This window comes from Macaca mulatta, chromosome 13 (genome assembly GCF_049350105.2).
Source record: "Macaca mulatta isolate MMU2019108-1 chromosome 13, T2T-MMU8v2.0, whole genome shotgun sequence".
NCBI lineage: Eukaryota > Metazoa > Chordata > Mammalia > Primates > Cercopithecidae > Macaca > Macaca mulatta.
In genome coordinates, this window is record NC_133418.1 from 109,740,643 (window position 1) to 109,767,590 (window position 26,948).

At 38.9% G+C, this 26,948-nt stretch overlaps 1 protein-coding gene across 2 annotated transcripts in view; it reads left to right on the forward strand.

Annotated features, from left to right (window-relative positions):
• NBAS (NBAS subunit of NRZ tethering complex) overlaps positions 1-26,948 on the forward strand; it is a 390,381-nt gene that overhangs the window by 349,888 nt on the left and 13,545 nt on the right. For both annotated transcript variants that reach the window (XM_015111744.3, XM_077960110.1), the window contains exons 49-50: positions 17,028-17,167; positions 20,535-20,673. In XM_015111744.3, coding sequence (XP_014967230.3) covers positions 17,028-17,167; positions 20,535-20,673 — 279 coding nt within the window. The remainder of the gene's footprint in view (positions 1-17,027; positions 17,168-20,534; positions 20,674-26,948) is intronic.

The window sequence follows — 26,948 nt, forward strand, 5'->3', positions numbered from 1 at the left end:
CTGTTATATCCTCTTGCTGTTTATATCCTCTTGCTTTATCATTATATAGTGATCTTCTTTGTTTCTTTTTACAGTTTTTGTCTTGAAATCAATTTTGTCTTAGTTACTGTATTAGTCCATTTTCACACTGCTGTAAAGAACTACCTGAGACTGGGTAATTTATAAAGAAAAGAGGTTTAATTAACTCACAGTTCTGCATGGCTGGGGAGGCCCCAGGAAACTTACAATGATGACAGCGAATGGAGAGCAAGCACCTTCTTCAAAAGGTGGCAGGAGAGAGAAGGAGGGAAGGACCAGACATTTATCAAACAACCAGATCTCATGAGAACTCTATCACAAGAACAGCAACGGGGAAGTTCACCCCCATGATTCAAACACCTGCCACCAAGCCACTCCTCCAACAGATGAGGATTACAATTTGAGTTGCAATTTGGGTGGGGACACAGAGCCAAACCATGTAATTCCATCCCAGCCCCTCCCAAATCTCTTACGTCTTTCACTTTTCAAAACCAATATGCCTTCCCAGTAGTCCCCTAAAGTCTTAACTCATTCCAGCCTTAACTGAAAAGCACAAGCTCAGAGGCTCAATGAGACTGAGACAAGATGAGTCCTTTTCACTTACGAGCCTGTAAAATCAAAAACAAATTAGTTACTTTGAAGATACAGTGGGAGTACAGACATTGGTAAATGCTCTAATTCCAAATGGGAGAAATTGACCAAAACAAAGGAGCTACAGGCCCCATGCAAGTTCGAAACCCAACCGGGCAGTCATTAAATTTTAAAGCTCCAAAATAATCTTCTTTGACTCCATGTCTCATACCCAGGGCTCAGTCATGCAAGATGTGGGCTCCCAAGCCATGGGCAGCTCTGCTCCTGTGGCTCTGCAGGGTACAGCCTCCATGACTGCTTTCACAGGCTGGCATTGATTGCCTGTAACTTTTCCAGGTGCACAGTGCAAGCTGTAGGCGAATCTACCATTCTGGGGTCTGGAGGATGGTGTCCCTCGTCTCAAAGCTCCACTAGAGGCAGTACCCCAGTGGGGACTCTGTGTGGGAGCTCCAACCCCACATTTCCCCTCTGCATCACCCTAGTAGAGGTTCTCCATGAGGGCTGTACCCCTGTAGCACACTTTTGCCTGGACCTCCAGGCATTTCCGTATATCCTCTGAAATCTAGGTAAAGGCTCCCAAAACTCAACTTGTGTCTTCTGTACACCTGCAGGCCCAGCATCATGTAGAAGCCACCAAGGCTTCAGGCTTGGCTGAAGCAATGGCCTGAGCTCTGCATTGGCCCCTTTTAGCCACAGCTGGAGCTGGAGTGGCTGGAATGCAGGGTACCATGTCCAAGGAGCAGTGGGGTCCTGGGCCTGGCCCGTGGAACCATTTTTCCCTCCTAGGGCCTCTGGGCCTGTGATTGGAGGGGCTCCCATGAAGATCTCTGACATGCCCTGGAGACATTTTGCCCATTGTCTTGGCTATTAATATTTGACTTCTCTTATGCAAGTTTCTGCAGCTGACTTGAATTTCTCCTCAGATAACATTTTGTTTTGTTTCTGTTTTTGTTTTTCTACCACCTGGTTAGGCTGCAAATTTTCCAAACTTTTATGCTCTGTTTCCCTGTTAAACGTATGTTCCATCTCTGTCTTTGTGCATATGATTGTACACTTTTAGAAAAAACGAGGTCACATCTTGGACACTTACTGCTTATAAATTTCTGCCAGATTCCCTAAATTATCTTTTTCAAGTTCAGAGTTCCACACATCTCTAAAGCATAGCAAGAGTGACGTTTATTCCAGTTCCCAATAACTTCCTCATTTCCATCTGAGACCACCTCAGCCTGGATTTCATTGTCCATATCAGTATCAGCATTTTGGTCAAAACCATTAAAGTCTCTAGGAAGTTTCATACTTCCCACATCTTCCTGTTTTCTTCTGAACCCAAACTGTTCCAGCCCAGTTCCAATGTTGCTTCCACATTTTCAGGTATCTTTATATCAGTGCCCCACTATCTCAGTACTGATTTTCTATATTAGTCCTTTTTCACACGCTATAAAAACCTACCTGAGACTGGGTAATTTACAAAGAAAAGAAGTTTAATTGATTCACAGTTCCACATGGCGGAAACTTATAATCATGACAGAAGGTAAAGGAGAAGCAGCATCTTCAGAAGGCAGCAGGAGAGAGAGGGGGTGGAAAGTGCCAGACACTTATCGAACAACCAGATCTCGTGAGAACTCTATGACAAAAACAGCAAAGGGGAAGTCCGCCCCCATGACTCAGTCACCTCCCACCAGGCCATTCCCCCAAAATGTGGGGATTATAATTTGAGATGCAATTTGAGTGGGGACACAGAGCCAATCCAACTCCTGCTCTTCTGGTTTCCATTGGCATGGAATATCTCTTTTTTCCCCTTTATTCTGAGCGTATGTTGTCTTTATCGGTGAAGCGTGTTTCTGGCAAAAGATCATTGGGTCTTTTTTTTTATCGACCACTCTGTCTTTTGATTGGAGAATTTAGTCCATTTCCATTCAAGGTTATTATCGATAAGTAAGGACTTACTCCTGCTGTTTTGTTGTTGTTGCTGTCTTCTCTTCCTTCTTTTCTTCTTTCCTGTCTGCCTTTTAGTGAAGGTGATTTTCTCTTATGGTATGATTTAATTTCTTGCATTTTATTTTTGTGTATCTGTTGTATGTTTTTTGATTTGAGGTTATCTGTGTGTCTTACAAATACTGTGTTATAACTCATTATTTTAAGCTTATAATAAGTTAATATTATTTGCATAAACAAACAAGCAAAATGAAAATTGATAAAAACTCTGCAGCTTAACTTCATTCCCCGGCTTTTTAACTTATTGTTTTATTCTATTTATATCTTATTCTGTAATTTCATATTGCTACTTCTAATGCCAACCCCGTCCCACAGAGTTTATTCTAACCTTCTCCCTTTTCTTATTTGTAAACTCCTCTCTCTGTCAATAGGAAACTTGAGTGTCATTATCCATAATATATTTATATATTTGCTCAATCCTGGAGTACATATAAATTTTGAAATTACTGGGTAGAATACAATATTTTTGTAGAGCTCTTTTTATCTTTAGACTTCAAGTAAGAGTACTAATAATTCTTTTCTTTTCTTTTTCTTTTTCTTTTTTGAAAGTGTCTCACCCTGTTGCCCAGGCTGGAGTGCAGTTGACCAGTTGTGGCTCACTGCAGCCCCATCCTCCTGACTCAAGGATCCTCTTCCCTCAGCCTTCCAAGTCACTGGGACCACAGGCATGCACTATGATGCCTGGCTAATTGTCTGTTTTTTGTAGACATGGAGTCTCACTATGTTACCCAGGCTGGACTCAAACTCCTGAGTTTAAGCAGTCCTGCTGCCCCAACCTCCCAAAGTGCTGGATGTGTTATAGACATGAGCCACTGCACCTGGCTTATCTGGTTTATATTTTTCAAAGTCACTTAATTCCTTCCTCTTCCCCGCTCACACACACACACACAAACACACACACACAGACATGCCACCTTTAGTATGATTATCTCATCCACTTATTAGTACAGTTAGGTTTCAGGTATTCTTTTTTTGAATATGTGAAATATTAACATGGAATGTGAGATCATTCTCTGGGATTTAGTGCTTTTTTCCATATTCCTTACGGTATTTTGAAGTTTGGACATGCTTGGTCTATAATTGTGCTGAATGTGTGGGTTTTGTGTAGTTTTATTTGTTCTTGTCATTCTATTTTATATTTGGAGAATATATAGGTAGACATAATTCATTGGTTGCCAGTTTCTTCTGTTACCCTAAAGTCTCTCTGAATAATTTCTAACTTAGAGTCAAAATTAAAACTCTAGAAGTAACAACAGAAATCTCTTTTCCTTTAAGCTGTGAAGATGCTACGTGCTGCATGTTTTGAGGGCCCTCCATGGACTTCACATTAGCCTTCCTATGTGTATCATTTCATCTAAACATTGTAATAACCCTGTAACAGAGGCAATCTCATCACTCCATCACATAAGGAAATAGGCTCAAAGTGGTTAAGAAATTTGTATAATACCTCAATGCTAAAATATGGCAGAATTATATATAACTGTGAACTATCCATACTAGTAGCTACCATAAAGGCTCAGTGTTAACTCAGTTTTAGATACATATAAAGCTGTATGTGTATGTCTGTATATTATGTCATATGTTATGCTATACTATATTATTCTCAAAGTAATCTGATATTGCTAGTTAGGTATTATTACCTTATTTTTACATGTGAAAGCACTGAGGATAAGAGAGGTATTTTTATGTGATTATACAGCTATTAAGTGACAGGGCCAATATTCTGAGTCAGAATAATATACTACAGTGAAAAAATTTTCAGCTGTGTAAATTATTTGATTAAAACTTCATCAAATTTAACTCAAACCAAAGGATGGCCTTAGCTTCAATAGCAGCTGTTTAAAATGAAAACACATGGCTGGGTGCAGTAGCTCATGCCTATAATCCCAGTACTTTGGGAGGCTGAGGCAAGCGGATCACCTGAGGTCGGGAGTGTGAGAGCAGCCTGACCAACATGGAGAAACACATCTCTACTAAAAATGCAAAATTAGCCCAGCGTGGTAACAGGTGGCTGTAATCCCAGCTACTCGGGAGGCTGAGGCAGGAGGATCGCTTGAACCTGGGAGGCAGAGCTTGCAGTGAGCTGAGATCGTGCCACTGCACTCCAGCCTGGGCAACAAGAGCGAAACTCCATTTCAAAATAAATAAATAAATAAATAAACAGACACACAGGTATTTATAGGGGGTCACATGGTACTATATGATTGATCATTTGTCCTAGAGAAAAAATTTATAAGGCAAAATCTTTCCTCTTCGTATTTTAACACAAAATATTTCCCCTTATCATATGTTTTTAAGTGTTTCATAAAATATATTTATGTAAAAATATGTATTACATATTGAAGTGACAGCAGCACTTATGGAGAGTGATTACGGCATGTTTCATTGTGTAATTTCCATGTTTACAGGTATAATAAAATAAGGAGGGTGCTGTAAAGCGTGGTTCAGAATTGCAGTTGTTGGCCTCTATGTGTTTAGATATGTTTCCATACCCACAGATGTGCAGAAACTCCTTGGGAGCCTGCATTCCTGTTCTTTAATTGGATTTCTCCCCATCCCAAGGGTGTGTTTGCAGTGCCCTAGGAGAGACTTTCTGTGGCAATTGAAAACCATTTATTCTTAAGCAGTTTATAAACAGGCACTCATTTTCCTACTCCTTACCTGGCAGGGGAGATACCATGATCACATTTTGCCTTATATGAGCTGTGCAAGGTCAAGTATTTAGAACATTATTGCCAGATCTGCATCTGTTTTTTAGTTCTATAGAAAAGGGAGAATAAGCAGAAAATAGCACCCTTACTTTTAATGTTTAAACTTTAGTTATTTTCCGTACTTTGATATTTTCTCTTTAATAAAATCCATAAATATCCAGAAATTGACAAAAATAGAATATATTATATTTATATTTTCCTATCTAATAGCAATAATTCAGACTATATTTAATAAAAATAACTAACAGTCATAATATTGTTTATTAAGTACTTGCTGTGTGCCAGGCACTGGTCTAGGAATTGCTTGGATTGGTGGGGAATGTTGGTAGTCAACAGCTTATGACTGGTTTTGGTCTTCTCAAAATTCCCTTCCGGGGATATTAGTTCAATCCAGTAGACACAACAGGCAGTATTGGCCACCTGAAACCTTATCAAAGGAGTGGCTTTAATAGGCAGAGGTCTGGTTAACTCTGTCACCTTTTGATATTTCTGTATATCTGTTGAAGCTGAGGATTTTTGTTTGTTCTGTTTTTGAAGCCCTGCATACAACAACATCTCAGTGTGACTTTATTGTGTTCATGAAAGGTACTGCACAGTTATTTTGCAACTTCAAGTCAAGTGTCATTATATGAGTCTCTTAGGAGCAGGCTAAGAGCCTACGAATTCTTACGGAAGATAAGAGTACGGTGGTTACTGTTCTGTGAGTTACCCAGAGTAATAAAATAGTAGTAAAAAACATTTTTAAAAAGAATATGGTGGTTACTGTCACTACTGCCAGGAATAATCCTCATGTTTGTAAATCTTTTCTATTTATAAAGTACTTTTAAGTGTATTAATAACTACATCAGCCGGGCGCGGTGGCTCAAGCCTGTAATCCCAGCACTTTGGGAGGCCGAGGCGGGCGGATCACAAGGTCAGGAGATCGAGACCACAGTGAAACCCCGTCTCTACTAAAAATACAAAAAATTAGCCGGGCGCGGTGGCGGGCGCCTGTAGTCCTAGCTACTCAGGAGGCTGAGGCAGGAGAATGGCGTGAACCCAGGAGGCGGAGCTTGCAGTGAGCCGAGATCGCGCCACTGCACTCCAGCCTGGGCAACAGCGTGAGACTCCGTCTCAAAAAAAAAAATAATAATAATAACTACATCATATTTGTAAATTTCTAAAGATAAAATAAGCAACTATCAATACCTATAGGAAGATGCATATTTCAAAAGTACCTTAATTTAAGATATTTATGTTCACTTCCAGGAGCCATAGAGAAATTTGAGGTTAAGACTGTCTTCTACTGATAATAGGTGACTTAGTTCACTTTTTCAAGGACAGTGACTCTGTCTGATAAGAAGGCTGCAGCTGCTTGACAAATTGACCTACACAACAAGGGCTAAAGTCACCTAATTCAATGAGGAAAGAAACAGTGCTTTCAGAGACAAAAGGGAAAATAATATTCTTATGTTTGAGTCACATTTGAATTTTGTTCTTTAAAATCCTAGGATGTTTTGTCAGTGGTGTCGATATGAAATAATCACTATTATAGGCGTAAACTATTATAGGTGTAAAATAATCACTAATTATTATAGGTGTAAACTATTGGACATTTTCACCTCCAGGATTTTGTTTGGCACTCACTGTGGAAGGGGTGGGGATGTTAAAAGAGGTATATGTTACTTTTTTCTTCACTAGGGAAAAGGACAAAGAAAAAGAAAACATAATTTTAAAAATAGCAATTTATTTTGTTTATTTTCACTAATCTGTGGAAGGCATGCTTAAGAGTCATTTGAAATACCATATTTATTGCACAAGTAAATGAGATTTTAAAAAGAGATGAAAATCAACCTACAGTTTTATTTTCCTAAAACAGACATATTTCCCTGTTTTCCTGTCCTGTCCTGTCTAGTCTATAGACATAATTCTTAGTAGAAGGAATCAGCAAATAACCAGCTTTTGGCCACGCACAGTGGCTCATGCTTATAATCCCAGAACTCTGGGAGGCCAAGGCAGGAGGATTACTTGAGCCCAGGAGTTCAAGACCAGCCTGATCTATATAAGGAGACCCCATCTCTACAATAAAAACATAAAGGCCAGGCGCGGTGGCTCATGCCTGTAATCCCAGCACTTTGGGGGGCCAAGGCAGATAGATCATGAGGTCAGGAGTTCAAGACCAGCCTGGCCAAGATGGTGAAATCCCACCACTACTAAAAATACAAAAACTAGCCGGGCGTGGTGGTGGGCGCTTGTAATCCCAGCTACTCGGGAGGCTGTGTCAGAGAATTGCTTGAACCTGTGAGGCAGAGCTTGCAGTGAACTGAGATCTCCCCACGTGCCCTCCAGCCTGGGCGACAGAGCAAGATTCCGTCTCAAAAATAAATAAATAAATAAATAAGCTGGGCACGGTAGCATGTGACTGTGGTCTCAACTACTTAGGAGGCTGAGGCGGGAGGGTCACTTGAGCCCAGGAGGTTTAGGCTACAGTGAGCCCTGATTCATGCTACAGCACTCCAGCTTGAGTAACAGAGTGAGTGAGACCCTGTCTCGAAAAACAAAAAAAAAAATCCAGCTTTCTGTTTTTACTATTTGATACATTATGTGGATGATAATATAAGTAATACCTATCCTTTCTTGTGTGCCTACTATGCACCAATATTTTCCAGCTACTTTATTCTCATTATTTTATTTAATATTCACAATCATCATATAAGTATTTGTTATCTCTCTCCTATGGAAGAGGAAAAAATCAACCCTCAAAAAGGTCAGTAATGTCTCCAAAATAAACGTTTTTCTGTATTATTTTGACTTTATCATCACTTTTTGAAAGCCATGTATTAATCAAATTTACCTGTTATCGTTTATAATTCCTGTAGTGAGATATGTTGAAGCATTTGATAACTACCTGTAATTTTCACATTAAAATGTATTCTATAGTAATTTCCCATTGTAACTATCTGGAGACTTACATGAGTTCTCTGTACTCTTCATACTTTTATGAAATGTATTTAGATGCTGGGAACATATATAGTTTATAGGTACTATCCTACTTTCTAGCAAAAAGAATTTGATTCTTTTCTAGGTCCACATTCATGGTAAGCCAGGTACCTTATTTTCAAGTATTTTGGAGAATTCAAATTTCCGTAATATTCATACTAATCACATGTTCTCACAACTTCAGTAAGCCTCTGAGACCCATTTGTTTCATCTTTTGTGATCTGTGATGTTAGGGCAATACTTCCTTCTCTAATTTTTTTCAGATAATTTGTTAGATTTATGACATAGTTGTTTCTTCTACTTAAGGTTAACTTTTCTAACTCTTAATGAACAATATTAGCTATAGTATGCACATACATTCAGCCAAAGATATCTTTGAGAAAATAAGTAGATAACATTATCATTTGTATTGTACTATTTTGCAAGAAATGTATATTGATCATTTGTTTTGCTCCATATTCCCTGCTGACCACTAGGATTTAATTGTAGCTAAAACTCAGAGGAACTGGCGTCAATATTTTCAACGTTTAGATTATACACAGTGTTCCCAAGTGTGTAGTTGTCCTCATGTTCTGGCCCCAACACACTTCATTTACCACTTCAACCACAGTTCACCTTCATGAGCCACAAACTACTACTCAGCATCCCTCTGTTGACTCCCCTCGTCTCTACCCAATCTTCTCTTTTTTCCCTTACCTCTACATGTCCAAATGTTACTCTTCCCTCAGATCCTTTCTCGTGTGCCACCTTGTCACCTTCCTGATCTCAGGTTAACTTCTCTCTTCTTATAGCACTATAAACTATATGTCTCTTAAGACCTTTATCAAATTGAATGTGTTACAATAAAAGCCTTCTAACTACCACCTGAGTCAGGTACTCATATATTCAAGTGGAGATCATAAAATATATATGCATACCTTAAATATTTGTGTGAAACTAAATATATAAATGAGCATTCATTTGCCAAATATTTACTGTAAAGCTAAGGCCTTTTCTTAAATATCCAAGTTAACTATGCTTGCAGAGCAACTAAGTAACACTTTCTTCCTATGGGTTTTATATGACCATCTAATTGAAGAGAATAAAAATGTCTGCTTTGTGTATGTTCAATTTTATATGTCTCACAATATGTGAAGACAACTGATTTGCGCAGACTGCCAATGTCCATAATCTACTTCTCATGGAAAAGGACCCTCCCTTTGAATCATATCTGCATTTGCATAATCATATGCAAAACAGTTTGCAGTTCAGCAAAACTAAAAGGGGACATGGAGAGCATTTGACTTTTTGATTCCAGAAGCTGAGTTGAATTGAGAAGGATGTTTGAGATAGGGGTAATTCAAATGGTTGTAGTCAGAGGAACACATTAAGTCCTTAATATCAGAGTAGGCCAACATAGGCAAATGGACAAGTTACAGGTTAGGAACATAGTAATGGGAGGAAGTACCACTACAAGGAATAGAGTAGGGCAAGATGTTTAGAACTGAAGCTGAGAGTAACAAGAGAGGGCTAGAATTTCCCTTTCCGTGGTGTGTGGCATGAGACAGAGAACTCCTCGTAGGACTGGAAGACATAACCTTATCATCAGTTGAGGATCATCTCTCTATCTAATTTCTCAGGCTTTGTCTTGCTGAATTCTCACAAATTGAATGGTCATCTTTCCGATCACTGTATCTCTGGTACAAAAAGTAGATTCTCAGTTAGTATTTGTGGAATTGAATGAATATAACCCTGTGAAGTAGATGTTATCGGCACATCTTACAGATAAAGAAACTCAGACCTAGGCTAGGCTGTTTGCACCAGGTTACATAGGTATTATATAAGTGGCAAGGGGTAGTGAGCAGATGAGGGTTGGAATGAAAAACTAGGATTGTATGACTTTTGCTATGCAAAATACATGTTTATACTTTACTTTGTTACTGAGGAAGCCTCTGTACGGTCCTACCTAATAGCCATTAAATTGTGAGAGCTCTTATATACAGCATTGGGACCCGTTTATAACACTGTTGACAACAATTCAAACTTAATTTGCTTTCCACTCACTCCTAAGATATCAGCAAGCTTTCTCATTTTTATCTTTTAAATTGAGGCCAGGGAATGTATCCTTAGCGGTTAGTAGATTTGGAAAAGCCCTATTTTTTATTTCATTTTGTTTGGTGTTGTATCTTTGTTTTCTTTTTGCCATAATTGATCATTTATAAAGCAATTTTATGGTTTAATAAAGGAAGGATAAGTCACCAAATACAGACTCATCTGTTGAACAGACATGCCAGTTTGCTGTGGTTCTTGTGTATGTTTCTTTCTTTAAACAAACAAACAGAAACCTCCAATTATGAAAACAATGCATGTTAAACCAAGAAAAGTACCAAAAGGCAGACAGAAGTGATCATCACCAACAGATCTGTCATCCAAATGTAAACATTTTATTAAATATATATGTAGCCATTTTTCTGCTGCATGCTTTATACAAATTATGTCACATCATGTATGGGTTTTTTTCCCCCTCAAATTGTATCCTCCTTATTCATCTTTATTTTTACATCATGATTTAGTTTGTTTTCTGCATTTTGTTTGTATAAGCATTTTCCTCTGTGAAGTTTGTTCTGATTGCATTCATTTTCATCTTCCTTTTCAAATTTTAGGTTTTTATTGAGATAATTATAGACTCATATCCAGTTGTCAGAAATAATACAGAGAGATTTCTTGTGCACTTTGCCTAGTTTCCCCTAATGGTAACATTTTGCAAAACTACAGTATAATATCCAACCAGGATATTGACATCGATACAATTTGCTGGTTCTATTCAGAATTTTCGAGTTTTACTTGTACTCATTTGTGTGTGCTTGTGTGTATTTAGTGCTATACAGTTTTATACCTGTATAGGTTCATATATCCAGCACCACAGTCAAGATGTTAGCAAATCCATATGGCTTTGCAGCAACTCAGTTCTTGCCTTCTTGAAGTAAAGAACTCATCCAAAGGGCATACGGCAGAGAGAGCCTGAGGCAGATTTTTGAGCATGAGAGCTTATTAACAAGTTTTAGAGCAAGAATGAAAGGAAGTAAAGTACACTTGGAAGAAGGCCAAGCAGGCAACTCGAGAGATTCAAGTGCCCTGTTTGACCTTTGACTTGGGGATTTACACGTTGGCATGCTTCTGGGGTTTTGTGTCTCCCCTCCTTTGATTTTTCTTTGGCACGAGCTGTCCACATGCTCCATGGCATGCCAGCCCTTAGAAGGGACTGTGTGCACAGTGTGTTTACTAGAGTTGTACGCATCCTCACTTGAGCCATTCTTTTCTTACCAGTGTAGTGTTCCTAGAGGATGTTCATATACCAGTTAAACTCCACCATTTTGCCTCTTAGTGTGCATGCTTGATTGAGCCCACTCACTCCACTCCTGAGATCCAATCAGGAAGCTAGGGATCACCAGCTTCAGGAGTTTTCTTTTGGGAGACTGCCTTTCCCTGATCTCTGCTGCAACCAATTATTATTTTAGAGAGACAGTTTAACAACCACTTGACCATCACCCGATGGTCACCTAACGTTCCTGGTGTCAAGGGAGCAGGGTCTGTTTCCTCTCCTACTCTGCTCATGTCTGCCTAGCTACCCACTCTAACAAAGATACTGAGTAGTTCCAACAGCCCAAGGATCTCTTTTATAATCACATCCACCCCATTCCTAACCCCTGACAACCATTAATCTTTCCTTCATTTCTAAAATGTCATATCAAAAATATTACGTAAATGGAATCAGACAGTATGTATGTAACCTTTTGTGAATGACTTTGTTTACCCAGCAAGAAAGGGCAGGGTGGAACTCTTCCTTTTTATCAGGAACCCATTCCCAGTAAAACTAACACAGGTCCTAGCTGAGCCTTAATTCATTCAGAGCGTCACTCTCATGACCTAATCACCTCTTAAATATCTCACCTCTTAATCCTATCACAGTGGCAATTAAATTTCAACATGAATTTTGGAAGGGACATTCAAACCATAGCAGATTGAATATATGTAAATCATTTATTTTCTTTGGAGCTATTATGAATAATACATGTTTATTTTTGGTTTTCACATATTTATTGTTAGTATATAACAATGTGATTGATTTTTGTATGTTGATCTTGTATCCTGTGACATTCCTGACTCGTTTCTTAGTGTTAGGGTTTGTTTTATTGTGTGTGATTTCTTGGAATTTTCTATATAGACAATTAATCTGCAGATAGAGTTTTATTTTTTCTTCTAATTTATGTGTCTGTTATTTCTTTTTCTTGCATTATTGTAGTGGCTAGATCATTCAGTATGGTGCTGAACAAGAGTGGTAGGAGTGGATATCCTATCCTGGGCATGTAATATGGAAATCTCACCTCCATATTTGGGTCAGTCCCTTTACCTTCCCCACTTTTAAATATTATCGTCTTGAATATCACATGGTGTACAATTTTTGTTCTGATCATCAAGTATGATTTAGAACATGTATATGGAAAAGAATAGTCTATTGTATTTACCCATATTTTTGCCCTTTTTGTTCTTCCCTCTGATACTTCATAGTTCCTTTTTTTATGGTTTTCTGTTTGAAGAACTTTCTTTAGCCAGTATTTAAGATGAGGGCTATTAGTGTGGCAGGTCCTTTTAATTTGTCTTTGTCTGAGAATGTTTTCATTTTCTTTTTTTCCTGAAGAATAGCTTTGCCAGATAAAGAATTTGTAGTTAACAGTTCTTTTCTTTCAACATTTGAAAAAAATGGGACACTTCCTTCTGGCCTCCATGGTTTCAGATAATAAATCCATTATTATTCACATGAATATTCTCCTACAAGTAATGTTGTTCTATCTGCTTTCAAAATTTTTCCTTTTCTACCTACTTTTCAAGTTTCAAATTATGGTGTAACTTGACATGAATTTCTTTGTGTTTGTCCTGTTTGGGAATAATTTAGCTTCTTGAATCTGTAGGTTTGTGTCTTCTACCGAATTTTGGAAGTTTTTAGATATGTCTTATAATATCTTTTAGCTTCACCCTCTTTCTCCTTTTCTTCTGGGATTCTCAGTGCAAGTGAGCCTACTTGAGCTCTGTTCTGTTTCTAGCTCCAGAATTGTAAAATACTAGGTCTGGGTGGGCTTCTTATTTTCTATTTATTTATTCATTCCTTTGTTTTGGCTGGGGAGACAGAAGACATCCGAATACCATGTTCTTAAGGCTTGCAACTCCAGGCTAGTGTACTTTCTTTTTACCACTCCTCAGAATTTTCCCTTCACTGTCTCTTTTATGACTTCTACAGTTTATAGTTGTGCTTTGCAGAGGAGCAGAGAGAAATGGAAAAGCCATGTTGTTCAAACTGGGAGCCCTTTACATATGTTTACCTTTTATTTTTCTTTACACAAAAATTCATTTTGAATTTTTGAATTTGTGGACACCAATCTTAGATTCGCACTTGTTATATATCAAAGTATATCGTGATTATCCAACCAAGTATATTCTTTATTATGTTTTTTAAAATATATACCCAAGCCTATTTTTAGGCCCATTCTCTTCTCAAAAATTCAAAATTCATCAGAATTTATTTCCAAAAGTCTTAAAGGACGTAATAGAGAAGATAATAATAACATTCGTTTTTTAAGTATTTTAATATGTGGGCACAATCTTAGATTAGCACTTGTTATATTTTAAGGTATATACCAATTATCAAACCAAGTATATTCTTTATCAGTGTTTTTAAAATACGTGCTGAAGTCCATTTTTAGGCCAATTTTCTTCTCTCATAGAAGGTAAAACTTGCAGCTACAGTGGTAGCAAATTTAAAATTGCTTTCTTAAGAGCTGAGTAGCTTGACTTGAAACGCTTTTTGATATGATGGAGTATGCAAGCATGCACGCACAAAATGGATAATTATGTAAGTTACTGTATTTTTCACATTTTTAGTTAAAATATGGGGGTTAAGGCTCTGAAAAATAAGTTACTAAAAATTGAAATGATTAGTGGACATTAGAAGAAAACATTTTCTGACAAAGACATACTCTTAAAAAGACCATGTACATGTGAGAAAGGTGCTATACAAAAAAAATTTATCAAATGCATTTTAAAAATGGAAACTATTATTTGCACACTATTATAAAAACAAATATTAAGGCTTAACTTAGTTTCTGTTCTCTTTTCTTCCCTTATGATACAGTTTGTTTCCTCAAAATGTAGATTACAGTTTCTGAAAAGGAATAAATTTAGACGATATTGAAAACATGATTCTTTTATTGTTAATCTCTTCCTTTTCATATAGTGCATCACATACAGAAAATAAACCATATAAAGTGTGTATTTCATAAAAAGGAGAAACTACTTGTTATTAATTATACTGCATTTAATTATAGTAGTTGGAATACTGACACTGCTAGGAACATTGGAAACATTTCATACAATGGATTTTAAATACTTCTTAAGCACAAACCTTTCCTGCAAATAAACTCTCATGTAGACACTGAGATTATCCTGCAGGAAGAAAAGGCTATCAAACCTTCTGAGATTTCAACATTTTTAGAACCTGTTCTTCAGATAGGATGCCCAAACAGAGGGACTTTAGTGAAATCACTTAACAGTCACAAAGTATCATTTATATAGATGTAATGTTAACAAACCTGCCATCTTTTGTCCTGTTTTTAAATGTAATAGTAATTTTTCTTTTGGCAATATCATTTTCTTTTTAAATCTTACATTAACCCTAATAATGAAACCAGCCACAAATTTATGGCAACTCCATTTGTATTTAATATAATTTATACTAAATTATTTTATAAGTGATAAATTGTCTTCATTCACTCCATTCATATGTATGTCCATTCACTAGTTAATTCACTCAATAAGTACTTACTGTGCATATACTCTATAGCAAGTATTATTTAAGGAGTTGGGATAGACCAGTGAACAACAACCAAAAAAACAACTTCTTTCAAGGAGCTGACATTTCTTATGGAAGAAGAAAGGCAATAAGTAAATATATAGCATGTCACATAGTTGTGAGTGCTAAGAAGGAAAATGAAACAGGGTGAAGGAGATGGACAGGTATGCAGCAATGCTCCTGTAGGTAAGGCAGTTAAACAAGGCCTTGACTGACAGGTGACATTTGAGAAACTTGAAAGGAGGGAGTGAGTCACTCAGATATCTGGCGGAAGAGGGTATCTGGAAGAGGAAACAGATCAGAGTGCCTGAGATGGGAGTGTGCATGATTTTATGTATGCAAGGAACCTCAAAGAGACCCTGAGGCTGGAGACAGGTTGAAGGTGGTGAGGTTGGAGAGTTGCAGATGGATGGATGTCTTGGGTTTTTGTTTTTGGTTTTTTAAGTTTCTTTATAAATAGGCAAGGCAGCATTGCCAAACTCCCAACTCGAGGTCCAACCCTATTATCAAAAGCTGATCTAGCTTATTGAATCCTCTCGCTTCAGAACATCCTGATCTGATTATAGTTATATTTGGGCTCTGTCACCTGCTAGTCATGCCACCATAGTTGGCCTGGTTCCTCATCTGTAAAGTGAGATTGCTAATACCTGTGCTGTCCTCCACACAAAACTGCTGTAAGGGTAAACTGACTGACCGTATTATGAAATTGTTTCAAAAAAACTACAAAATGGCCGTGGGCTATTCTTCCATAGAAAAATGACATGGGCTTTTAAGGCAGGTTTTGAAGGATCTGATGGGTCACTGTGTGAACAAGGCTTCCCATAGCAATTAGAGATAATTTCATAGTACATAGCAACTTTTGTAAAATGCAGAATTCATGGCGTGACTTTTTCCGATGGCTTCTTGGGATCAGAGCCAGAATGACCATTAAAGTAAATGTTTTGGAAATATGCATTAGTGCAGACAATTTAGCATATATACAGGTAACCATTCCTTCTCATTATCCTTTCAATGTATCATCATCTGAATGTCTGTGTACCCAAATCATTATGAACTCATCATCATGAATGTCTGTGTACCTAAATATAAAGAATCTATGCTGAGGCTAGAAAATGAGAGAACCAGATTTTGGCTTATTTTTATGCCTAAAACTGTTTTTTAACCTAAAATAGCATACATTTTCAACCACAGAGACATTGGAGATGTGATTTGTTTTAGGACTGCCTCAATGTAAAAGAAAAACCATTTAGTTATTCAATGAAAGGAAAAATGGGTGTTTTGTATTTGGCAGAGACTACTTTTGCATTAGAAATGGAGGTATCAATAAAGGATATTTTATTCTATTTTGATTTATAGCAAAAAAGTTCTATGACAGATATACTTTAGTAAAATCTTTCATTTCAAATTAGAGACATTTTCTAGACAACATGAAAATTAGGATTTTATTTCTAATGAAAATTAGGATTTCATTTGGGATAACTTAAACTTTAAAAAATTCACCTAATGTTGAGGATGGTGAAATATTACAATTTCAAATAAAGCAATTCAGTCTCTTAACGTATGTTAAATGCCAACAAGCCAGTTCTGTGGAAGTCTGCTTATTTGAATTTATTTTGTTAAAGTTAATTAGAACCTTCCTCTGATTGTAGTACTAAACAATTTTTAACATAATTATCTGAAATTGAGTAAGGCTTAGAGCTTTTGAGATGGTGGTTTTTCTGATGTTGTTGAATCTTAACACATTGTAAAAAATTTTCCAAAAAAAGTTGAATTAAAATAAAGTAGAATTCTTCTGTAAACCAATTCAGTAGCCTTTGCCACCAGCTTTCAGTGCGTACTTCTTCTTCCAGGTGGACATAGCTGACATTGAGAATGAAGAGAACCGCTACCGTGTATTCATGGAACTCCTGGAATCTAGTCACCATGAGGCTGAATTTCAGCACTTGGTTTTACTTTTGCAAGCTTGGCCACCTATGAAAAGTGAATATGTGTAAGTATTAACATAAAATTAGCCTAATTAGAGTTCTTTTGTTTGGACTTTAGCCCTAAAAATGTTGCACCTTCAAAAGAATCAATGAAATAATAATTATATGTGTGTGCGTAGTCAGTATTTGCCTTTAGAGGAATTTAAAATTGTTTTTGAAATATCACAGTGTCTTTCCGTTTCTCCTTGCCCCTAAACCCTAATATTTTATTCAAAAGTAGCAGACAGTGCTTGATAATATCTGATTTATGAGGTCAACAAAAACAATGTAGTTTCAGTATTTTCGCCAGGAAATTTCTTGACTGTCTTAACACAGCTTACAGTGCCAACTTGAGAATCCAAAAGGAATAAATGAATAATTCCTACTTATTGAGAACACAGTGTTATGTGCAATTTACATATATTATCAGTCACTCACACAACACACCTACAAGGGAAGGTGATGTTATCTGATTTTATACATGAAGGAAATTGAGGCTCAGAAGTTAAACAACTTCAGGCTTCACATGGCTAATAAGTGGAGGAGACAGAATTCTAACCAACTGCTGGCTACCTTCACAGCCCGTGTTGTTTCCTCTGTCACGCTGAGTTGCAGCTGCCACCCATACCTGCATGGAGTACTTATTCAGTCCTTGTGGTATTAGCCACGGAACGTACCCCTTTCCTTTGGAAGAAGTGGCCAGATTTCCTCTGAGTGCATGGGCTGGCTCTCATGAGCTGTGGCTTCTCATTGGCAAAATGGTATGAGCACCAATGCCCTTGCCACAAGCGCCTGTTTGGCCCAGGACTGATCTTGTTCTCCCCACGCTCAGCTGACATACTCTCCCCCAGGCCAGTGAACATCTCCACATGTCTGAGGTTAAAGAAGGATGCTTTTCTGAAAATGAAGTCCTATAACCTGTGAGCAGTTAGGACTGCCAGCAAATATCTGGAAAAGGTTCCACGAGACTGTTTGGAATTTCCAAAGCAAACCAAGGACAATGGTGCTTTCATTTTGTGGTATTTTTTTAACCAAGTGTTTTCAGCAAAAAAAGAAATGTTTCTTAGATCTCTTACCTTTGTGGCAGCGATGACATGCTGACTTGTTTTTAAGAACAGGTTCTTACCTTCACTGTTTGAAATCCACAGTGCAGGCTCTCACATCGTAACACCGTTAGTTCACAGTGCACTTGTGTTAGCCACCAGTGGTCTTCGTGTGTGTGCCTTCAGAGCTCGGGGTGCTTGTTCAGAGCAGGGTCCTGGGTCCTGTGCTCAACTTGCGGAGTCCAGCTCTCCGTACTGGGACCTGGGAATCTGTTCTGAACAAACTCCTGGGTGAGACTTATGTGACACAGGTGTGGAGCCCACTGATGAGATTGCCACTAATGCCATACTTTTGTAAGGAAATGAATTATTAGAATCGAATTGTAGATTTCGTCATACCCTCATTTCCCAATTCAAAATATGACGCCTCTAGGAGATTAACTTTAGTTTACAGTTTCTTTTACTTTTAGAACACTGACCATTTAAAATCATTCATTTATTCACAAGAATCAAAATCAGCTTGACTTAAAACATTTATTGCATTTAAAACATTTAGTGCGTTTGTAAACCAAAAGTCTTAACTTTTAAAGTTATATTCTTTTGTAGCCACATATGAAATGGAATTTGTAAATTGCTAACCTGAGTTTTATAAAACTGCTTTATTAAATCATTAGAATCAGAACAAAGCATTTCCCAGTCTGCTCACCCCTTCCCCTCCTATCATTCATGTCTCCTCTGCCTAAGAGATAACAAGGGCATAAGTCAAATATTCTGGAGAATGTGTGATGGGATGCTTTACAAACAGGTTCTCAGAAGTACTTTTGAATATTTTTTTTCTTTTAGACAATCCAATTGAATAAATAAATCACCAAAAAAGGAGTGGGGGTGAAAGAAAGGGAGGATAGTGTGACAATGATGGCATGTTGCCCATCAACACAACACTTAAGAAATTCGTTGGATCCACATGACTGTAATTTACTAGTGCCAACTTTGGTTTTTTAGCTTTAGTTCCTTGTAGGAAAATGCATGAAAAAATACTAGGTTTGTACTTAAGGAGGATTCATTGTTTTCATCCAGTGTATCACTGCTGGCTGGTGAAAAACATATCTTGATAATTTGTTACCAAAGCCTTGTTGCCCATTGGTTCACCATGCTGGGCAAGCAGCATTTCTCCTACAATGAGAAAAACTGTAGAGAAGAACCCAGGAGAGCTGAGTTCAGACTTTGCAAGAGGAGAAAAGAGGGGAAGTCCTTGAGTGTAGGAAGACTCCTCAGCACACCAGACACTCTCACAGAACTGTGTGTACCTTGAAGTAAGCAGCGTTCTTTGTTCTCACAGGTTGTCAGTTTGAGCTGAGACACAAAGGCTTTGCCAAGGGCTCGTCCCCTTGTTACTGTTGCACTTGAAATTCTTTTCAGGGCCTGAGGAATAAAATTCTTTCAAGGGCAAGACCATCCCTGGTTGTTCAATGTCTAGAATGTAGTGTTGTGCTAATGAACCAACAGACTCTTCATAAATAGTAATTTTTTCTTAATGTAAGTAAAATCAGTACGCTGCTCCTGGGGCCATGAAATGAATTTACCATTAACTTGTCAATGGAAATGTAAATTGTGATGTTTCTATGAAACACAGGGTAGTGTCAGTAAAGACAAGGGAAAGAAAAGGCAAACTTTTGTGTGCTTTTATGTTTCCAATACAGGGAAACAATATGAAGCCCAAAGTGTGATCTTCATACTACTTGTCTGTGGCTTCCTCAACCTATGCTCCCCAGCTGACCTCTGCTATGCAGTACCCTGATTGTAACTTAGTCCTGCCCTGACCCCATTACAATAACAATGGTAATAATAATAATATCAGCAAGAGGCAGTATTTATGTAGTAAATAGTAATGTGTGCTTGCTATTAACACTGATTCTTCACAACTACATAGATCATTCATTAAAGCAACTCTTCAAGGAAAAAAAGACATTAAATAGCTTTACACAATGAAAAAACTGAGACCCAGAAGGGTGTGGCTTCCCCAGAACCATACAACTAGGCAAAAGTACTAAATAACTTCTCTGAGGATCCAAGTAGCCAGAATCTGAGCCCGAGTCTGTCTGGCTTCACAAAGCCTGTGCTGTTTCAATGCCACTTACTACCCCGGTGTTGCTGGGCTGCTTGGTGATACCACAGGAAGCTGCTTTTTCTCCTTAAGGTGTTGTCTTTTCTACAGGGTTGACTTGAAGCAGCACGTCATCTAGATTCTGATTGTAATTTACCATAAGCATTTCACTTGTTTTAAAATGTATCACAATTATTATAGCTTTAGTCATTTCCAATGCCTTGTATTTTTCTCCATAAATACCAGCATAACAAATAATCCATGGGTGAGACTAGCTACAGTGATGCTAACCAGATGTACGATAGAGAACAAGGAAGAATTGGGGAACGAAGTTTTGAAAATGTGTCGCTCTTTGTATAACACCAAGCAGATGCTGCCTGTAGAGGTGAGTGGATATTTTGAGTGCTTTCCTAAGGAGTAGCCCTTTGCTTATCAGAACTCTTTATTATAAGCAATCCCAGTGACTGGACTTGAGGAACATTTCGCTTAAGTAATTACTGGTAATGGCCATAATTTCTGATGGATCAGATGAAGAAAAGCGATGCTGAAAGGATCCTCTGAGGCTGCTGTCTTTTCGTGGGAGCCAACGTTTCCTGTACAAGTCCCAGAGTATAACCCAGTTTTCAGTTTCTTCTAGACGCCCTTTTTTGTCAAACTGAAGTTTCTGTTCCAAGTGGCCATGGTAGCTCATGCATTATCTGTCTGAACTAGGCCAGCTGGCATAGTAGTAGTAAACTTTAGCACTCTTCTCAGTAGGTAACCAACCACTTTGAATTTTACATGCTTTTTAACATCATTGTAACAAGATTGCATAACCACAAAATTTTTTCTCTGCAAAGTATGGTCAAAACTCAGGCACCTCCTTTTTGACCTTTGTTCTCTTGTTTGATCCCATGGTTTGACTGTCACAGAGACATTTTATATATATACATACACATATATATACACACACACAGAAACACATATGTGTATATATATGTATGGAGAGAAAGAGGGAGAACGTTCTAAAGTAAGCACATGTTAATTTCAGCTCACTGCTATGGATCCCACCTCAGCAGTATGTTATTTGAATAATTTACTGTCTTAAATTTAAGCATTTGGATAATGGCATTAAATTGATTTTGCATTCCTACTCTGTAGGAGATAAACTTGAAAATAAATTTGTAAATATGATCCTTTGAATCCTTATTGTAATCGCTCAAGGAAAATATTCTCGTGAATGCACATTTAATGAATTGTTTTCTGAATGAGGGCTTGGATTTTTTTTATTGAATTTTAAAATGTTTTATCCATTTAAAGAAGTCTTCCAACTACCAGAATGACACAATTATTCTACAAAATAAAGTACCAACACCGAAAATTACCTCGCCTTACTCTGGTGAAGTGTGATTTGCGCTGTGGACCGAGGTCTGCTTGTATCAGCCACTTATGAACCCGTGATCTGCTCTGCTATACTGTGGGCACCTGGAGAGGGGAACCGTGGCTATATCATGTCTGTGTCACCCAGGGCCGGATTCAGCCCACTGCATAGTGTGGGGACTCGGTGCACTTCATTATCCCCACCAAAGTAAGCAACATGTAAATAACATGAGATTCACCTTCGCTTGAATATAAGCTAAGATCAAGCATTATTAGATCGGGACCAAAGACCAGCAGTGTTCTACTGTCAGTTCTGTCGAATCTAGGTTAGGAAAGCATTGTTTAAGGTCTCCTGTTACTGCCTAACAGGCAGGTAGTAATGGTGATAACTAACATTTGCTAACACTCTTGGGCTTTCATCTATATTGCCTCCTTTAACCTTCAGCACCTTCTCTAAGGAGATTCATTTATCTCCACTTGACAGCTGATGGATTGGAGGGTTTGAGGTCAGGGGTCTTGCTCCTGCTTCTTCAGGCAGTGAATGGTAGGTCTGATCTTTAAATCAAGTCTCTGTGCTTGAAAGCTTGAAAAAGGAATTCTTCCAGAGGAGCCATTCCTACTACATTTGGGAGACATATGAATTTTGAATGTCTCTTATGCAATCATATAAGTGTTACTGTCAGTTTTCCCTTTTCAATACTTCCTTCAAGAATGGCCTATAGAATTTAGCATCTAGATGATCAGTGTTTAAGACATAAGGTTGTTAGGATCTCTGTCATTGTCTAAAGATGTTTATTTGTTCTTTAAAATACCCTTATTGGTTTGGTTTTACTATAACTTTTGCAAGGCAAGGAATGTAAGTTGGCCATGACATGGCCACTGCATGCTTGACCCTGACATCATCTCACCAGCTAGCTAATCAAGGCTCAGTAACAGTTTTGTATGTCAGCCTTCCCCAAACCCCAGGCCGAGGACCAGTATCAGTCCATGGCCTCTTAGGTACCAGACCGCACTGCAGGAAGTGAGTGGCTGGCGATGAGTGAAGCTTCATCTGTATTTACAGCCGCTCCCATCACTTACTACCATCTCAGTTCCACCTCTGGTCATATCAGTGGTGGCACAAGATTCTCATAGGAACACAAGCCGTATTGTGAACCGCACATGCGAGGGATCTGGGTCGTGCACTCCTTATTCCTTATGATGATCCGTCACTGTCTCCCATCAGCCCTCGATGGGACCATCTAGTTGCAGGAAAACAAGCTCAGGGTTCCCACTGATTCTACATTATGGTGAGTTGTATAATTATTTCATTAGATATTACAGTGTAATACTAATGGAAATAAAGTGCACAATAAATATAATGTGCTTGAATCATCCCCAAACCAACCCCTCCCCAAGTCCATGGAATGATTTTCCCCCACGAAACCAGTCCCTGGGGCCAAAGGGCCTATAGGGACCACTTGATGTGTATTATCTTTTAGCCGCCTGGGAATAGGTCCTAGACATATCTGTGTCCATAGCAGTAATATTCTCGTCAGCACTCCATTTACATTTTACATACATAGAAGAAAAGCGTGTTATTTTTATTGATGAATGTGTAAGAAGCTGTGCTTTCTGTTTCCTATCGGCAAATGACTTGTTGGTTAAATGAAAAGTTCTGATTTAGCTGTGATGATTCAACTCCCTAATAAGTGTCTACAGCCAGAGGGAGGTACTTTGACAAATAGAGTAATACATTAAGTTTATTTGCAGGGGTCTCATTTGATCTCAGAGTCATGTGGTCGGTGTTTGCTAAGTGTTTTTAAGAGGTCAGAAAAGATAGCACAGCACCTAAAGCACACATCTATTAGAGTACTCCTCACACACACCATGGGAAGGGATTTACTGCCTCTGTTCTTTATTAGGACTGGGAGCACCTTAAGGGCAGGGAACATCATACATAGTAGAACAGAAGGAGCTCTAGTAATGCTTGAAGCTGTACTGTTTCTCTTCCAGACTGGGCCACATCTATGTGAACGTGAGAAAAGCACCAAACTCTCTGGATCTTTGTTTTCTGGTCTGTGAAAGAAGAGGTTAAGCTGGATGAGAAAATGCTAGTTCTGTCTATTCTCTAAGGAGAATGAGCTGAGGCTGTATGTGTACTGCTTCATCCATAGCACAGAATTCACTACCTTTCATAAATTTGTAATTCTCTCAGGATGAGAGAGGAGGTACTGGGTTAAACCCCATTGCAAAGTAGGTCATTATCATGTCTCTTTAATTTGATGAAACAAAAGATAATTATTCAAGGAGTTCTCTTGTCACAGTGACTTTCCTTCATTTTCCTTAAGCTGACTCAGTTTCTGTCTCTCAATTGGACACATTTATAGATTTTTTTTCCTGAGGCTGCTGTGATTAGAGGCTATTTGCAAATGGTATGTACTGTTTTTACTGATGGCTAAATATGCTCAAATGTAAATTAAAAGTGTTACAGAGGAAGGAACATTTCTATTAAAAAGTGGCAGTATCTTGTTAAGTTTATTTTACTACATTTGGAAGCTGAAGAGTTTAATTTCAGAGTTCCGCAATGTTTTATATCACTGTGGTGGTACAATTTTCTGTTACTTAGGACTTTTTTTCCTAAATTCAATATCTTTGGTTGTCCTACTCCATGATTTAGGAAACGCGTGTGCCCAACTGTTTATGTCAGAGTACTTAAGAGTACTCACCTTTTCTTCATCTCCGTTTCCCTTTTTCCACTGAGGTACCATACTTACAGAGTTTTAAAAAAATTCATGACTCCTTAGAATGCCCTCGTGACTCTTGCTGTTGCTCCTGGGACTTGCTTACTTAGGGCCATGATGGTTTTCCTGATGAAAATATTACCAGCAGGATGAGTGACTTTCTCACAGGTCCTGTGTCCCACAGTCTCAAAAGTTCTGTGTCCTTCTAATCAGCTTGTATCCGTGGCAGTATATAAAGCACTCTCAAGAGTCAGGGATAGGTAGAATAAGAAATTGGCATAAAGCAGTTTGTTGGCATTTATAGATTTAAAATTCCAAGGTCCAGCTATTTGTGACTGACCCTGAAGGTCCATGATTTTGCTGAGACACAACATGAGTTAGTCACCGATGCTCTGGGTCTGTTGCACAGGATTAAGTCACCCAGCTGGTGAGAGAGCCTTAATAATTCCCAGCTTCTCAATCTCAATGTGATTGTTCTCTGTCAGGGTTGAGCCACTTTTGCTAATGTCAAGAGCTTGATTTTTAGAATCAGACAAGTTATGCCATAACATTCAAGTTATTTAACCATTTTACCTCTGCTTTCCCCATCTGATTAGTAGGGCTGAGATCACACCTTTGTCAAAGGATTTGAGGAGAAATTAAATGAGATGATGCATATTAAAACAAAGTATGTAACAAACACTTGATGTTCAGCTCAGAGCAGCTGCCTTGCCGGTAGAGATTACAGTTCAAGAGGCACGGTTAGTGCCCTGGAGATTGAGCAGCAGGCCCAGCACAACCTGAGAGGCTCTGGAGAACACAAAACCAAAGCCCAGGTACAGTGCCTGGTGGCCAGTGAGGAGGCCCAGCTGGCCAAGATCGTGATCAACCTGGGGCTGCAGAACCAGCAGTGCCAGGGGCTTCTGGACATCCAGGCAACAGCAGTGGGAGCTCAGCCCATTCTAGGCCTGCTGGAGCGCAAGGACTGCAAGCTGCCTTGCAGCCCCCATGCAATGCCCGGGACTTGCGATAAGCCCCTCGGTCTCTGCATCACCAATCCCTGCACACCTTGTGCCCCTAGTTCCTGCTGCAGGCCCTGCAGACCTTTTGATGCTAGATACTCCAGGGACAGTAGGAGAGTTGTGTAAGGACAGAAGGCATATTGGCGAACTGGTCCTGCTTCTCTCATGACTGTCAGGCCATGGGAACAGTGCCCCAGTGCATCTTCATAAACCATAGTCCACAGGGAGAACAAACACCCGGGTTTGTGGCCTGGCTCTAAGCCTGGGCCCACCTAATCCTCTCCATCCAAGGACTCTCTTGTTCTCTGTCCTCATGGTCTGACAGGTTTGAACTGCAAAGGCCTATCAAATGAGGTATTTTGTGGTTTTTCTCTGCTGCTTCGACCTTTCTTGCAGTTCCCCAAATCCCTTTGTAAATCTCTTAATAAACGTTCTCTTGCAACACGGGGCAAATAGCGAACAAACATAGTAGAGGATTTAGCACTTAGAGACAGAGTAAGTATTTGGCCAATAACTGGTAGCTAAGAGATGAAAAGTAGTCAGTGGCTCACCTAAGTGGGTTCCTCCATTCTTGGGTGTCCTTGCCTCGCTATGTGCCATCTATCCATTATGCTTGCTCAGAGGGGCGCACAGGTTACTCCATAAAATTTGTCATGAAAGCCAAGGTCAGCCAAATGTTATGCGATGTCTAAATATCATAAGTCATTGAGAAATACTTGTTTACTCATCGCTGATAACTTACTGAGTGAGCAAATGTTTGTTCAGAGAGGGAATTATAGACAAGAAGTTTTAGGTATGGCATGTACCAAGCAAGTTTAGAATACAGAGAAGGAGCAATATTCTTGCCTGCAAGCAAGGCAGGTCGACCAATGAATGACTGTCATAATACAAGATAAAAGATAAGGTGGGAAATATTTATACAGTACATTTAGCACATTGACTGCTAACCTGGGACATTCAAGGGTGCTTTTGCAGAGGAAGTACAGTTTTTCTGTGCATTTTAAAACTGAGACTTAAAGAGCAAGTAGATGGTTAATCAGACAGAGAAAGAGCAAAGGTTACCCTATGTGTAAACACCTGGAGGTGTGAGAGAGTCCAGCGCCCAGCAGCCACCCTGCTTAACATGGTAGCCACTGGCCCTATGTGGCTTATCAAAACCTTTAAGTAAAATTTAGAATGCAGTTCCTCGGTTGCACTCAAATGTAGCTTTTGCCTTGTGGCTACGGTATTGAACAGAGCAGATACAGAATGTGTGGGTTGTGTCAGAAGGGGCCCCGCACAGCGCTTGGTGTGGAATGCACGGGTGGGGAGTGCTGCCATGACCGAGAGGAGGAGGAGGAGGCCCCAGGATGCGGCCAGCCAGGCCGGAGTGCCATGCTCAGGGGCTCGTTTCATGCTCCCAAATAATCTTCTGCAGGGTCCGGCATCCCGGATGAAAAGTCTGTCTGTTTCTTTGCCCCAGATGCTTAGTGAGACTGCTCTGTGTCACGGGTTCTTGAAGGCACACACCATACTTTTTTGAATGAGAATTCCCAATGTGTGAAGAATGTGTTTTACAAACCGCTCCCCTGCTGGTA